This window comes from Anopheles arabiensis, chromosome 2 (genome assembly GCF_016920715.1).
Source record: "Anopheles arabiensis isolate DONGOLA chromosome 2, AaraD3, whole genome shotgun sequence".
In the NCBI taxonomy this organism is placed as follows: domain Eukaryota; kingdom Metazoa; phylum Arthropoda; class Insecta; order Diptera; family Culicidae; genus Anopheles; species Anopheles arabiensis.
Genome location: NC_053517.1, coordinates 79,840,704 through 79,855,390, shown reverse-complemented (window position 1 = coordinate 79,855,390; position 14,687 = coordinate 79,840,704). Strand labels below are relative to the sequence as shown.

Genomic DNA, 14,687 nt, shown 5'->3' with positions numbered 1-14,687 from the left:
TTTTTCTCTTCACACTTTAGTAGATTGTTTACATACACGCGGGACGCACACACACACACATTAACAGAGCAAGACGAAAGAGCGCGTCCGTCACAACATATGTTGACAGCTAGATTTTCCCGCGAGCAAAGCTTTTCCACGGGAAATGCGCGGTGATTCGCTCTCAACCTTTCTCTCCGAAGAGACGCACTTGTTTTTGCGAAATGTTTGCAGAGCCACACAGGTGTGCGTGATCGTTGACAAACATCAACAGGGTGATTGTGAAGCGTGTGAGTGGAGTGGATACAAGATACTAATAAATAGTTTAAATTGCTAAGCCAACACATTAATCTGTAAAATTACTACAAGGAAATTTCCATAAATTTGATATTTTGTCTTTTGTGATAGTTTTATCACTTTTCTCTTGAAATACTATCGTTACATTTATTTTAATCAACTTTAAATCGCTTTTTTATTGTTACTCTACCATATCATAGGTCATATTTTAAGAAATAATTAACTCAATACGTTTTCTAAAGTGTTGCGTGATTCAAACCAACCGTCATTTCAAATAAAAACAGTCAAATCAAAACAGACCGGATGACCGGAAGAACTCAACCCGGTACTCTGTACCAAACTGACAAGCCGACAACTTTGACGCCGATGAAAACGGGTGTGTATGTGTGTGAAAAAAGCGTGGTAAGCAGCGCTGCCTACCGAAAGTTCGTGCAAAACGCTGAAATTACGTTGAAAAAACACACTAATCGTGCTGTAAAGTGAAGCACTTCGTTCACCAACAATAGTGCGAAGCCATCGCAATGTTATTTGCATGGTACAACGCGTAGCGACTGTCTGGTAGCGATTGGAAGCATCGCTTGCCCCACAAGCGCTTGGTGGTGTGCAAAAAAGAAGGGCGTTTGTTTTGTAGATGTGTGCCGCCGTCGTCGTCGCCACCACCACCACCGGCGTCTAACACCACCCTCCCCGAGATGGCTGCAAACTATCCGGCAAACGCGGCCTCGCAGGCCGGCACGTCCCAATCGCTCGACCCAACGCAGATGGGTCACTTCCGCAGCTTCGTGACGATGCTGGGCGATGCCAGCTCGAAGGACGAGTTTAAGCTAAAGGCGGCGCAGGAGCTGAGCGAAAACTTCGAGCTCATCACCCAGTCCAGCGGCTACCAGAACTTCCTCGAGCTGGCGATGCGCGTCTTCCTGAAGGTGCTCCAGGACGGGGAGTCGATGTTCATTTCCGAGCTAAACATGCAGCAAGTGAGTACAAATGGGACTTTTCCGCATTGTGCATGGTACAACATTGTTAATCACACACACATACACTTTTACGGTCATATTTACTAGGTACGAAAACTTATCCTGGAAATGATACACCGACTGCCCCAAAGTGAACTCGTGCGACCATTCGTGAAGCCAATCATCATACTCACGATAAAGTTGCTGCAGACGGAAAATGAGGAAAATGTACTGGTTTGCTTGCGCATCATCGTCGACATACACAAACAGTATCGGCCACCGTACCACGCCGAAATTATGGACTTTCTGGCGTACCTGAAGAAAATCTACACCGACCTGCCGAAGCACATGGCCATCATGTTCGAACCGCGGGCTGCAATCAAGGTGAAGGATCTGAAGGAGCTGAACTTTGAAACACTGCTGCCGGACATATTTACCATGACAAACATCCAGCTGGAGAAGAAAACGGCCGATGGGAAAACGACCACCGCTTCGGTAAGCCCTTTGCAGGGGAACGTGCATCTCTCAACAGTAATAACTCTTTTGCTCTAAATTCCATCTCTTTTTTCTGTACATTCTCAGTACAATCTCATCCCGAAAGGAATCAACTCGCTGAAAGTGCTGCAAGAGCTGCCGATCATTGTAGTTTTGCTGTATCAAATTTACAAACAAAACCTTCACCAAGAGGTGGCCGAATTTATTCCACTAGTCATGAGCACGATCAGCCTGCAGCCATCCCTCGCTCATAAGTAAGTATTGTTATACTTCCCTTCGTTCCCTGCAAAGTTTATCTAAATTATCTTCCTTTTTAGGAACTCTCCCGGCTTCAACAAAGAAACGTACGTCGATTTTATGGGTGCGCAAATTAAAACGCTCACGTTTTCCGCTTACATTCTGCGACTGTTCCCCGACGCGGTGCACACCCACGCCTCGACGATGGTGAAAGGCATGATAAATCTGCTGGAAAGCTGCCCGAAGGAGGTGGCCAGTTTGCGCAAAGAGTTGCTGGTAGCGTCACGCCACATCCTGCAGACGGAGTTTCGAAATCGTAAGACAAATTGGTTGTTAATTGGGTTTCTGGCATATACGTAATACCTTTTCTCACGCGTGCCGTAGATTTTGTGCCAATGATCGAAAAGCTGTTCGATGACGATGTGCTGCTGGGGAAAGGCTGGACGACGCATGAAAATTTGCGACCGCTCGCTTACTCCACGCTGGCCGATCTGGTGCACCACATCCGGCAGCAGTTGAGTTTGCAGGCGCTCTCGAAGGCGGTCCATCTGTTTGCCAAAAACATACACGATGAATCGTTGCCCACCAGCATTCAAACCATGTCCTGCAAGCTGCTGCTCAATTTGGTCGAATGCATTCGGCTGAAGAGCGAGGTAGAGCCCGTGATTGCGCGCGATCTGCTCATCACGATGTTGCGCATTTTTACGATCAAGTTCCAAACCATCTCGAAAGTGCAGCTGCCACAGTTGATGGCGAAATGGTACGTATTTTTTGTTTTCCCTTGATCAAATTAACTTAAATAATGTTTGATTGTTGATTTCCTTATCGTAGGAAAGCGAAGCCCGCCGAGACGAGTGGCCCAGTCCCTGGGCAGGGTGATAATTTAGCCCGTGATCTACTGAGCGGACCGGCGGACGGTACCGATGGTTCGGCGCAGAAAGCGACAAGCATTGGACTACCAGCTCCGAGCACGCTGAACGTGTCGGAGTATCGCAGCCTCATTAAGACGCTCGTGTGCGGTGTCAAGGCAGTGACCTGGAACTGTCCACCGCCCAGAACGGTCAACTCGAACGAACACCAGGGGCCGACAAAAATATTCAACCCAAGCGAAATTCTCATCTTCATCGATCTGTTCCACTGGGCGCTGGAAGCGCTGGACATCTACACGATCAATGTTCCGGCGGCCGGTATGGGCGGTGCGCAGGCCATCCCAGTGCAGAAGCAAACCCTGCAGATGCCACGCACCAAGGAGGAGAAAGAGGTTTTGGAGCATTTTAGCGGTGTGGTAAGTCGAAAAAGAGAAAGTATACTTTTGTTCTTTTTCATTTCAATAATCGTTTATTCTCTCCTTTCCTTTCCAGTTCCTCACGATGGATCCGCAAAACTTTCAGGAAATCTTCACCGCCACTATCGATTTTATGGTGGATCGGCTGTACAAAAACACCACTCTGCAGGTTATAGCAAACTCGTTCCTGGCCAACCCGAAAACGTCCCCTCTGTTCGCTACCGTGCTGGTGGAGTATCTGCTCGAGCGAATGGACGAAATGGGATCGAACATCGAACGTTCCAACCTGTATTTGCGTCTGTTTAAGCTGGTCTTTGGCAGTGTGAGCCTGTTTGCGGCCGAGAACGAGCACATGCTTCGGCCCCACCTGCACAACATCGTCAACCGGTCGATGGAGCTGGCAATGACGGCCAAGGAACCGTACAACTATTTCCTGCTGCTGCGCGCCCTGTTCCGTTCCATTGGCGGTGGATCGCACGATCTGCTGTACCAAGAGTTTCTGCCACTGCTGCCGAACCTGCTCGAGGGGCTGAACCGGCTCCAGAGCGGATTCCACAAGCAGCATATGAAGGATCTGTTTGTGGAGCTTTGTCTGACCGTTCCGGTGCGACTGTCCTCGCTGCTGCCGTACCTGCCCATGCTGATGGATCCACTCGTGTCGGCACTAAATGGATCGCACACACTAATAAGCCAGGTAACTTGGCGAAGCTAGCTGGAAGCTTTCTTCTCTTAACATATTTTCTTTTCTTTTTATTTTCTAGGGCTTAAGAACGTTGGAGCTTTGTGTGGATAATCTGCAACCGGACTTCTTGTACGATCACATCCAACCCGTGCGGGCGGATCTGATGCAAGCACTTTGGCGCACGCTCCGCAACCAGGACAGTGCGGCGATCGTTGCCTTCCGCGTGCTGGGCAAGTTCGGTGGCGGCAATCGCAAGATGATGATCGAACCGCAAAAGCTGAAGTACCAGGAAAACGATCCATCCAACCCGGCCGTGGTCGCCTACTTCCAGGACCATCGCAATCCGATCAATTTCGCCGTGGATAAGGTCATCGAAACGGCATTCAACGCGCTAAAGTGTAGCACCACCGATCCGTTCTACTGGCGCCAGAGCTGGGAGGTGATTCGATGCTATCTGGCCGCCTCAATCACGCTGGACGACGACAAGCACACGCTGCAGAAGCTGTTCATGCATCCGAGCTTCACCGAGAACAACATACAGTGCTCCCCGAACGTGGCAAACTACATCGCGCCGGACAAGCGGGCCCGGCTGACGCACCAAACGGCACTGACGGGAATGTTTGTGGCGGCGGCCACCAAGGAGCTGCGCGGTTCCGTACTGCCCACGATGGTGGCCGTCGTGCGGCACTACACGATGGTAGCGATAGCGCAGCAGGCCGGCCCGTTCCCGCTGCTCAAACACTTCCAGTGGTACAACGTCGGGATGGATCCGCTCGTGCTGATCGACGCGCTGGCCGAAATCATGGGCCACGAGGAGAAGGAACTGTGCAAGCCGGGCAATCTGGCGATGGTGCTGATCCTCGAGACGGCCACCAACATTATGGGCTCGAAGGAGCGTGCCTGCCGGCTGCCGCTGATGAACTATCTCGGCGAGAAGATGGCCGCCCTCTGCTACGAGCGACCCTGGTACTCGAAGATGGGTGGCTGCATTGCGCTCAAGTTCCTGTACCAGTACATGGCGATGCGTTGGCTGTACCAGCATACGTTCGTCTTTCTCAAAGCGTTCATGTTCATCATCATGGACCTTACGGGGGAGGTGTCGAGCGGTGCGATCGATATGGCCCGCACGTTCCTGGAGAAGATGTTGCGCATCTGCATGACCCCGCTGGAGAAGGACTGCAAGAACGAGGAGCTGCTGGCCACGCAGAAGAAGGCAATGCACGACGTGATCCATGAGCTGGTGCGGCAAGTTACGAGCCCGCACACGCTTGTCCGTGAAACGGTAAGGCAGATGGCAACAGGAGCAGTTTTTACAATAGAGGGGTCAAATCTCACTGACGTTCCATCCGGTTTCTTTCTTTTGCAGGCGATGTCATCGTTACGATTGATTGCAGAACTGCAGGAGAAAACGGTCACGGAGGTAATGGACCCGCACAGAGAGGTGCTGGTCGACATGATACCACCCAAGAAGCACCTGTTGCGTCATCAACCGGCCAGCGCTCAGATTGGTTTGATGGATGGTAACACCTTCTGTACCACGCTGGAGCCACGGCTGTTTACCATCGGTGAGTGTTGAATTTTTAAAGCATTACAGGGCTGTTTTGTACTAAACTATTAACACTCTCTCTCTCTTTCAGATCTCAACGTGTTGACGCACAAAGTATTTTATCACGAAGTATTGACACTGTCCGATGCCGAGGATGCTACACTGAACAAGCTGGAGTGCTACAAGACGGTCACAAACCTGGTACCGTTGCGCAAGAGCGCCCTGAACGCACTGGCCGCCTGCCACTACATACCGAACGGGTGCCGGGAGAAGATATTCTCCATCCTGTTCAAGGGCTTGGAGAAAAACAATGCCGAACTGCAGGAAGCCGCCTTTCTATGCATGAAAAACTTCCTGCAGGGCTGTACCGTCACCAAGGAATCGGTAAGGCTGGGTGGTAATGCAGCGAAGGGCATGAATAATTTCCTTTCCTTTCACACCATCACAGATCCACGCGGTCATACGTCCCCTGCTGCTAATGCTGGGCGATTATCGCAATCTCACGCTCAGCGGCACACGCCGCCTGTCCTACCTGACGCAGCTGTTCCCGGCCATGTTCAACGAGAAGCTGTGCGACTCGCTGCTGCAGATACTGCGCAAAATGCTGGAGCACACGATTGCCAACAATAAGGGCAACTTTTTGGCCACCTCCAAGACGAGCGAGATGGAAAAGAAGATCGTTACCATACTGGGGATCTTCCAGCAGATACCGGCCGCTTCGCCCAAGTTCATCGAAAGCTTGTGCAAGCTTATACTGCAGGCGGAGAAAAGCTTGATGGTGAGTTTCAGTGGCCCCTTCTACTGCCGGGAAAAAGGTTTACAGCGAAACTGTTTTCTTTTATTTCGCAGATCGAACCATCGTCACCTTATCGGCCGGCGTTGGTCAAGTTCCTGCTGCGCTACCCGAAGGAAACGATCGACCTGCTGCTGACCGACGTCGTCATGAAGGACGCTCAGTGGAATCGGTTCACAATCTTCCTGCTGCGGCACAAGGACGGCTTACCGTTCCGCAATGCGGCACAGCTGAAGGGATCGCGCCTGACGCAGCTCATTCTGCTCAACTCGGAATCGTCCACCGTGACGAAACCGTTCGAGGAGCGGTACGAAACGCAGCACCAGGCGGTCCTCATCATCCACACGCTGGTCGAGTTCGATGGTCCGTGGATAACGAGCCAAGTGGAGATCATTACCGCACTGAAGAGCATCTGGAAGAACGATCTGTATAAGGTAGTTTGATTGACAAATGATGCTTCTCTTACATTGCGTTAAAATGACCCGTTATTCTTCTCCCTTTCTCCCCATCCAGACGTGTCAAGTGGCGGTGGTTTGTGATCTGTGGCATTTGATCGCAAAGATCCTGATCGAATACTTTTCCTACAACACGAACGAGATTCTGCTGCTGTTCCAGCTGCTCCGTGCGCTTTGTCTGCGCTTTGTGCCCGACTTTCAGTTTATGCGCGACTTCCTGCAGAACACCGTCTGCCAGAGCTACACGGTCGAGTGGAAGCGGAAGGCATTTTTCCAGTTTGTCGAAGTGTTCCCCAGCCCGGAACTGGCGCAGGATCTGAAGGCCAAAATTCTGATGATGATCATCATTCCGAGCTTTGCGTTGAGCTTCGAGAAGGGCGAGGGAACAAACTGGTGGGCGCTCCTCCGGCCCCGTACCAGGAAGATGACAGCAATGTGGTGTCGGTGTTCATCAACAAGGTGATCGATCCGGACAAACCGTTCGCCAACGAGGATTGCGTGCGCATTGCGCTACTACAGTTTGCCAGTTTGCTGGTGGAGAAGGCATCGCCGCACATACACGATGGAGATGCCAACAACAAGCGCGAGGGCAACAAGCTGCGCCGGCTGATGACATTCGCGTGGCCCTGTCTGTTGCCGCGCAACTGTGTCGATCCGTCGGCGCGCTATCATGGGCATCTGCTGCTCAGCCACATCATTGCACGGCTTGCCATCCATAAGCGCATCGTGCTGCAGGGTAAGTTGTGCTCGGGAGACGATGCGACTAAGGACGTTAATGCTATTATCCGTTTTATTTTCAGTGTTTCACTCACTGCTAAAAGCTCACGCCGTGGAAGCGCGACGCGTGGTACAGCAAGCACTGGAGGTGCTCACCCCGGCCATGCCGCTGCGCATGGAGGACGGCAACACGATGCTAACGCACTGGACGAAAGAAGATCATCGTGGAGGAGGGCCACTCGATGCAGCAGCTCTTCCACATCCTGCAGCTGATCGTGCGCCACTACAAGGTGTACTATCCGGTGCGCCATCAGCTCGTGCAGCAGATGATCAACTCGATGCAAAGGCTGGGCAACGTCGGCAACACGTCGACCGAGTACCGCAAGCTAACGATCGATCTGGCGGAAGTCGTCATCAAGTGGGAGATGCAACGCGTAAAGGACGAATCGGACGAGGCGGCAGCGGCAGCAGCGGCGGTAGGCGAGGGAACCGGTGTGCCCGGCGCCGACGAGTCAATGGATATGGGAGCGACCGGTGGAGCGGATGGTACGGATTGTCCCGATGGGCCGAACAAACTGCAGTCGAGTGGCGCTGTCAAGCGCACCGCTTCCGGTATCGATGACGATGGGGCGGGAGGCATCAAGAAGAAGCAGGCCGTAGGTGACACGGATCCGCAGCCCTCCTCCAGCTCGGGCTCGGGTGGCAAAACGGACGGTGTCAATCGTTCCATCGACCGAGCGCAGCTCGATACGGTTTTAAACTTCCTCTTCCGCATGGCGTGTCAAATCAACGATGTAACGCCCGGCGCACACGGTATTGTGACCCCCGGGGACAACCTTTCCCGCCGCTGCGTGAATCTGCTTAAGCTGGCCATTAAACCGGACACGCCCGTCGACCTGAAGCTGGTCTGGCTGGACAAGGTGCTGCAGAACGTGGACACGCAGCCGGCAAGCATCGGCAACATCTGTACGGCGCTCGAGCTGCTCACCTTCCTGCTGGGGGTGCTGAAGAAGGACCAAATCCTGAACATGCTGCGGCCGCTGCAGCGCGGCCTGTCCGCCTGCGTTACCTGCTCGAACACGCGCGTCATCAAGCTGATGCACGGGCTGCTCTCCCGGCTGATGGCCATCTTCCCGACCGATGCGCACCACAAGTGCGACGAGCTGGAGATACTGTACACCACGATCTCGCGCATGATCTACGACGGGCTGGCGACGTACGAAAAGTCATCCCAGGCGAATCCTTCCTCCCTGTTCGGTACGCTCATGACGCTGAAGGCGGCCTGCTCCAACAATCCCGGCTACATCGATCGGCTCATCTCGCCCTTCATGCGGCTGCTGAACCGCCTCACCAAGGAGCATCTGACCGGGTTCGGTGCGATGGGTGGGCTCGGCGGAGCGGCCGGTCCGGGCGGCATCGTTGGTGGTGGTGCGGGCGGTGCCGGTGCCATCGGTCCCGGTGGGGCCGGCGGGCTCGGTGCGGGTGCGTCGATGAGCGACGTGGCGAACACCAGCTCCATCGCGCTCGAGCTGCTGGTCGTGTCGCTCGATCTGGTAAAGAACCGGGTGGTCGTGATGAGCGTCGAGATGCGCAAAATGTTTATCGGCGCCATACTGGTCGGGCTGATCGAGAAGAGCAGCGACTCGAAGGTGATCAAGGCAATCGTGAAGATCATCGAGGAGTGGATGAAGAACAACAAAAACACCCCCGTGACGGTGCAGCAGGCACCGACGCTGCGCGAGAAAGCGATCCTGCTGGTGAAGCTGATGCAGTACGTGGAGAAGCGCTTTTCGGACGATCTGGAGCTGAACGGGCAGTTCCTCGAGCTGGTGAACTACATCTACCGTGACGAGGTGCTGAAAGCGACCGAACTGACGTCGAAGCTGGAGGCTGCGTTCGTGGCCGGCTTGCGCTGCCCGGTGCCGCGCATCCGGGCCAAGTTCTTCGAGGTGTTCGACGGGTCGATGCGTCGCCGGCTGCACGATCGGCTGCTGTACATTATCTGCTCACACTCGTGGGACTCGATCGGGCAGCACTACTGGATCAAGCAGTGTATCGAGCTGTTGATACTGACCGCCAATACGACCACGCAGATACAGAACAGCGTGGAAAACCATCTCCTCCCAAGCATATCGTCGGTAAGTGGCAGGCTATTTAGTCGCATGTTAAAAAAAATGCTAACGATTTCCTTGCGGTATTCTAGGTGATCAATCTTGCCGATGCGGAAGAGCGCAAAAACTTTGTCATCTACACGACGATCCACAACGATACGACCGATTCGTTCGATCCGATCGAGGACAAGGAGGACGCGTTCGACATGGACATGAGCGTGGATTCGAACATTTCGCGGCACGAGGAAAGCGAACGGCCCGTGGCCAACCGACACGCGGCGCTCGCCAAACTGATCAGCCGGCAGGCCGAGTTTATGGAAGCGAATCGGAAGGTGCGCACGGAGCAGCTACTCGTAGCGACGGCCCAGCTCTGCCACATGGACACGCAACTGGCGGAGAAGGTGTGGCTCGACATGTTCCCGAAGCTGTGGGAAATTCTGGACCCGATCCAGCAGCAGTCGCTCGATCGGGAAATCATTCCGTTCCTTGCGTCCGGCGCCCACATCATCCAGCGGGACTGCAATCCGAGCGCGATGCACACATTCGTGGAAGCGCTGGCGCAGTGCCAGCCGCCGGTGTACATGCCGCCGAATCTGATGGGCTACCTGGGCCGTGCGCACAACCTGTGGCACCGGATGACGCTGATGCTGGAATCGCTGGCGGACGATTGGGCTAACGTGAAGGATCTGCTGCCCGATTGTGTCGATCAGGACGATCAGGGCATGCGGGACTGCTCGATCGTGCGCGAACCACTGTCGCAGATGTATTCCGCGCTGCACGAGGAAGATCTGTGGGCCGGGCTGTGGCAAAAGTACGCCAAGTATGCGGAAACGAGCCGTGCGATTGCGCACGAGCAGATGGGTTACTTCGAGGAGGCGCAGAGCATCTACGATGCGGCCATGATGCGGTTCAAGCAGGACCTGAGCAACGGGCAGACGCCGACCGACATGAACAGCGAGATGCTGCTGTGGGAAAACCACTGGATACGGTGCGCGAAGGAGCTGAACCAGTGGGACATCCTGATGGACTACGGGCAGCTGTGCCGGGACAAGAACACGTACCTGATCATGGACAGTGCGTGGCGCGTGCCGGACTGGAGCCTGATGAAGCAGGCGCTGCTGAAGGTGGAACAGTCCTGCCCGAAGCAGGTCGGCTACAAGATCAACCTGTACCGCGGCTATTTGGCGATTCTGAACCAGGAAGATCCGCAGCACGCGGGCAGTGCCGTGTCGGTCGAGCGGTACGTCGAGATGGCGTCCGCTTACTGTATGCGCGAGTGGCGCCGACTGCCACCGATCGTGTCCCACATCCATCTGCCGATTTTGCAAGCCTCGCAGCAGATCATGGAGCTGCAGGAGGCCAGCCAGATCCACCAGGGGCTGCTGCAGCATCGGACCACGTCGCTGCACGACATGAAAGCGATCGTGAAGACGTGGCGCAACCGGCTGCCCGTCATTGCGGACGATTTGTCGCACTGGAGTGACATTTTCACGTGGCGCCAGCACCACTATCAGATCATCACGTCGGCGCTGGAGCACAACAACGAACCGAACGCACAGTGCATGCTGGGGGCACACGCGTCCGCCCAGACGATCATTCACTTCGGTAAGATAGCGCGCAAGCAAAATCTGACCAGCGTGTGCCAGGATTCGCTGTCCCGCATCTACACCATCCCGTCCGTGCCGGTGGTCGACTGTTTCCAGGTAAGTAGGCGATTTGAGTTTGCATTCGTAACTATGGTACTAATCAAAGTCTACTTTGTTTGCAGAAAATAAGACAGCAGGTAAAGTGCTGCCTGCAGATGGCGTCGGTCACGAGCCGGGCCGAGCTGTCGGAAGCGCTGGAAGTGATCGAACCGACCAATCTGGAATACTTCACCAAGGAAATGACGGCCGAGTTCTATGCACTGAAGGGTTTGCTGCTTGCCCAGACCGGTCGCTCCGAGGAGGCGAACAAAGCGTTCAGCGCGGCCACCCAGCTGCACGATACGCTCATCAAGGCGTGGGCCTTCTGGGGCGACTATCTCGAGCACATCTTCACGCGCGACTATCGGCAGATTCATCTGGGCGTGTCGGCGGTAACCTGCTTCCTGCACGCCTGCCGCAGCCAGATCGAGAGCAAATCGCGCAAATACCTCGCCAAGGTGCTTTGGTTGCTGTCGTACGACGACGAAAAGTCATCGCTGCTCGATGCGCTGGACAAGTACGCGGTGGGCGTACCGCCCGGCCAGTGGGTACCGTGGATTCCGCAGCTCCTCTGCAGCCTGGTACAGTACGAGGGCAACGTGATCATGAATCTGCTCAGCCAGGTGGGCCGCATGTTCCCGCAGGCCGTTTACTTCCCGATCCGTACGCTCTACCTTACGCTCAAGATCGAGCAGCGCGAACGGTACAAGAGCCTGGAGCAGCAGCAGGCTTCCATTGTGCAGAAAGCCTCGAAGGAAGGTGCCGCAACGCCCGGTACAGCCGGTGCAACGCCGGGCAGTGCTCCTGGATCGACACCGACCGCTTCCGCGGATGTAACGTCCACCTCCGCCGCGGGAGCTCCAGCAGCTGCGGTTGCCGCTGGGGCTGCAGCTGGTACGCCAACGGGTGCAGCAACTCCCGGTGGTGCTTCGTCTGCAACACCTGGCGCTGCTCAGCAGGCTGGAGGACAGGCAACAGGTGCCAGTGCAGCCACTACTACCCCTATCCGGGCCACCCCACCAATGTGGCGCTGCTCGAAGATTATGCATCTGCAGCGTGACATCCACCCGACCGTGCTGAGCTCGCTCGAGGGCATCATCGACCAGATGGTGTGGTTCCGGGAGAACTGGTACGAGGAGGTACTGCGCCAGCTGCGCCAAGGACTTACCAAGTGTTACGCGATCGCGTTCGACAACCGTGGAGCGGTGAACGAGGCGACCATCACGCAGCACACGCTAAACTTCATCAAGAAGCTGGTTTCTACGTTCGGCATCGGAATTGGTAAGTAGAAGGCGTTTTTCTCTAAAAAGACACTCAAAACGCCCTGATTCTTACTCTCTTTGTTTTGTGGTTTTAGAAAACATTTCCAGCTCCGTCTCGGCAACGTTTGTGTCGGCCGCATCGGAATCGCTGGCACGGCGTGCCCAGGCCACCGTACAGGATCCCGTCTTCCAGAAGATGAAGGGTCAGTTTACGAGCGATTTTGATTTCTCGCAACCGGGCGCCATCAAGCTGCACAATCTCATCATGAAGCTAAAGATGTGGATCAAAATTCTCGAGGCCAAAACGAAACAGCTGCCGAAGTGAGTGACCTTTTTTGCTGGAAGCTTCGTTTTCTATTTTTACTAATTTTCCATCCTTCTCTCTCCTTTTTCAGATCCTTCCTGATTGAGGAAAAGTGTCGCTTCCTGTCCAACTTTAGCCAGAAGACGGCCGAGGTGGAGCTGCCGGGCGAGCTGCTGCTGCCGAAGAATTCGCACTATCACATTCGCATCGCCCGGTTCATGCCGCGCGTCGACATCGTCCAGAAGCACAATACGGCCGCCCGGCGTCTGTACATCCGCGGCACGAATGGTAAAATCTACCCGTACCTCGTGGTGAACGATACCGGCATTGCCGATGCACGGCGCGAAGAGCGCTTGCTGCAGCTGCTGCGCATGCTCAACTCCTACCTGGTAAAGCGCAAGGAAACGTCCCGTCGCTTCCTCTACCTAACCGTACCGCGCGTCGTTGCCGTCTCGCCCCAGATGCGGCTGGTCGAGGACAATCCGGCCAGCGTGTCCCTGCTCGAGGTGTACAAATCGTGCTGCACGAAGCTCAACATCGAGCACGACGCACCGATCACCCGGTACTACGACCGGTTGGCCAAAATACAGGCACGCGGTTCGCCCACGAATCACGTCATTCTGCGCGACATTTTCAAGGAAACGCAGGCACAGATGGTGCCGAAAACGCTGCTCAAGGACTGGGCCGTCCGGACGTTCCCGTGCGCCACCGATTACTGGCAGTTCCGGAAGATGTTCACCCTGCAGCTGGCGCTGTCCTGTCTGCTCGAGTACGCGCTCTGCCTGACCCGGCTCAACCCGGACATGATCTATCTGCACCAGGACTCGGGGCTGATGAACGTGTCGTACTTCCGCTTCGAGATGGACGACAGTACGGGCTTTCTGGACGTGAACCGGGCGGTACCGTTCCGCCTGACGCCCAACATTACCGAGTTTGTGTCGTCGATCGGTGTGGCTGGGCCGCTGACGGCGTCCGCCGTCGCGACGGCACGCTGCTTCATCCAGCCCAGCTTCAAGCTGACGACGATACTGAAGGCGATACTGAAGGACGAAATCATTGCCTTCCACAAGAAGCGGCTGAACGATGAGAAGGTACTGGTCGATCAGTCGGCTGGTGGTGCTGGTGGTGGTGCTGGTGGTGCATCTACCCTCATTTCGTCCACAACACCGGTCACTTCGAGCACGGCTGGAGCGGCGGGGCAGGCTGGTACAGCGACGATACCGACCGATCAGGACAACGCGTCGATCGATATCGATGCGGAAACGATCATCACGACGGTGAACAAGGCGGTCGGTACGATTATGGGCCGGTTGAACAATCTGTCCCGCATCGACAGCGGGGAATCGAACCGCATGAGCACGTTCGTGCATTTGGCTACCAATCCGGAGAACCTGTGTCTGATGGATCCGGCATGGCATCCATGGTTGTAAATGCTAATCCCTTTCGGTAGCGTTAAGAAGCTAATTTAAGAAAGCAAAATGAGGAAGTAAGTTTGAAAGTGTAATATGATTGTGCTAATAATAAGGACGAAAGAAAACGATCTTAAATAGAAATAAAGAGAGTGAACGAAATGGAAAGGAAACGGATGTGTGTGTGTGTGTGTGTTGTTTTGTATCACATAAGAGAAGATTCATTGACAATCGGGACTAGTGATGGGTGAAGTTGGCAAACATTCGGAATCGACTCCGGAAGATAGGTCCGCCCTGCATTATTCGGTGTCGTTCGGAGTTGTTCAGAGTCATTCGGAGTCGTTCAGTGTCATTCGGAGTCGGAGTTGTTCGCAGTCGTCCGGAGTTATTGGGAGTCGTTCGGAGTCGTCCGATGTTATTGGGAGTCGGAGTCACCTGGAGTCGTTCGGAGTCGACCTTCGAAACAAAGGCTTTTAA

The 14,687-nt window shown here is 54.6% G+C and overlaps 1 protein-coding gene across 1 annotated transcript; it reads left to right on the top strand.

Moving 5' to 3' along the window:
* Nucleotides 1-672: 672 nt before the first annotated feature.
* LOC120905057 (transcription-associated protein 1) lies at nucleotides 673-14,387 on the top strand. The gene is given in 20 exon segments (XM_040315724.1): nucleotides 673-1,250; nucleotides 1,338-1,724; nucleotides 1,812-1,978; nucleotides 2,042-2,277; nucleotides 2,346-2,721; nucleotides 2,793-3,246; nucleotides 3,323-3,940; nucleotides 4,008-5,210; nucleotides 5,295-5,493; nucleotides 5,566-5,858; nucleotides 5,923-6,252; nucleotides 6,324-6,701; nucleotides 6,781-7,099; nucleotides 7,102-7,458; nucleotides 7,523-7,650; nucleotides 7,652-9,577; nucleotides 9,643-11,253; nucleotides 11,319-12,516; nucleotides 12,593-12,818; nucleotides 12,893-14,387. Coding segments are annotated over 20 exon segments (12,027 nt in total). The 5' UTR covers nucleotides 673-968; the 3' UTR covers nucleotides 14,232-14,387.
* Nucleotides 14,388-14,687: the final 300 nt, after the last annotated feature.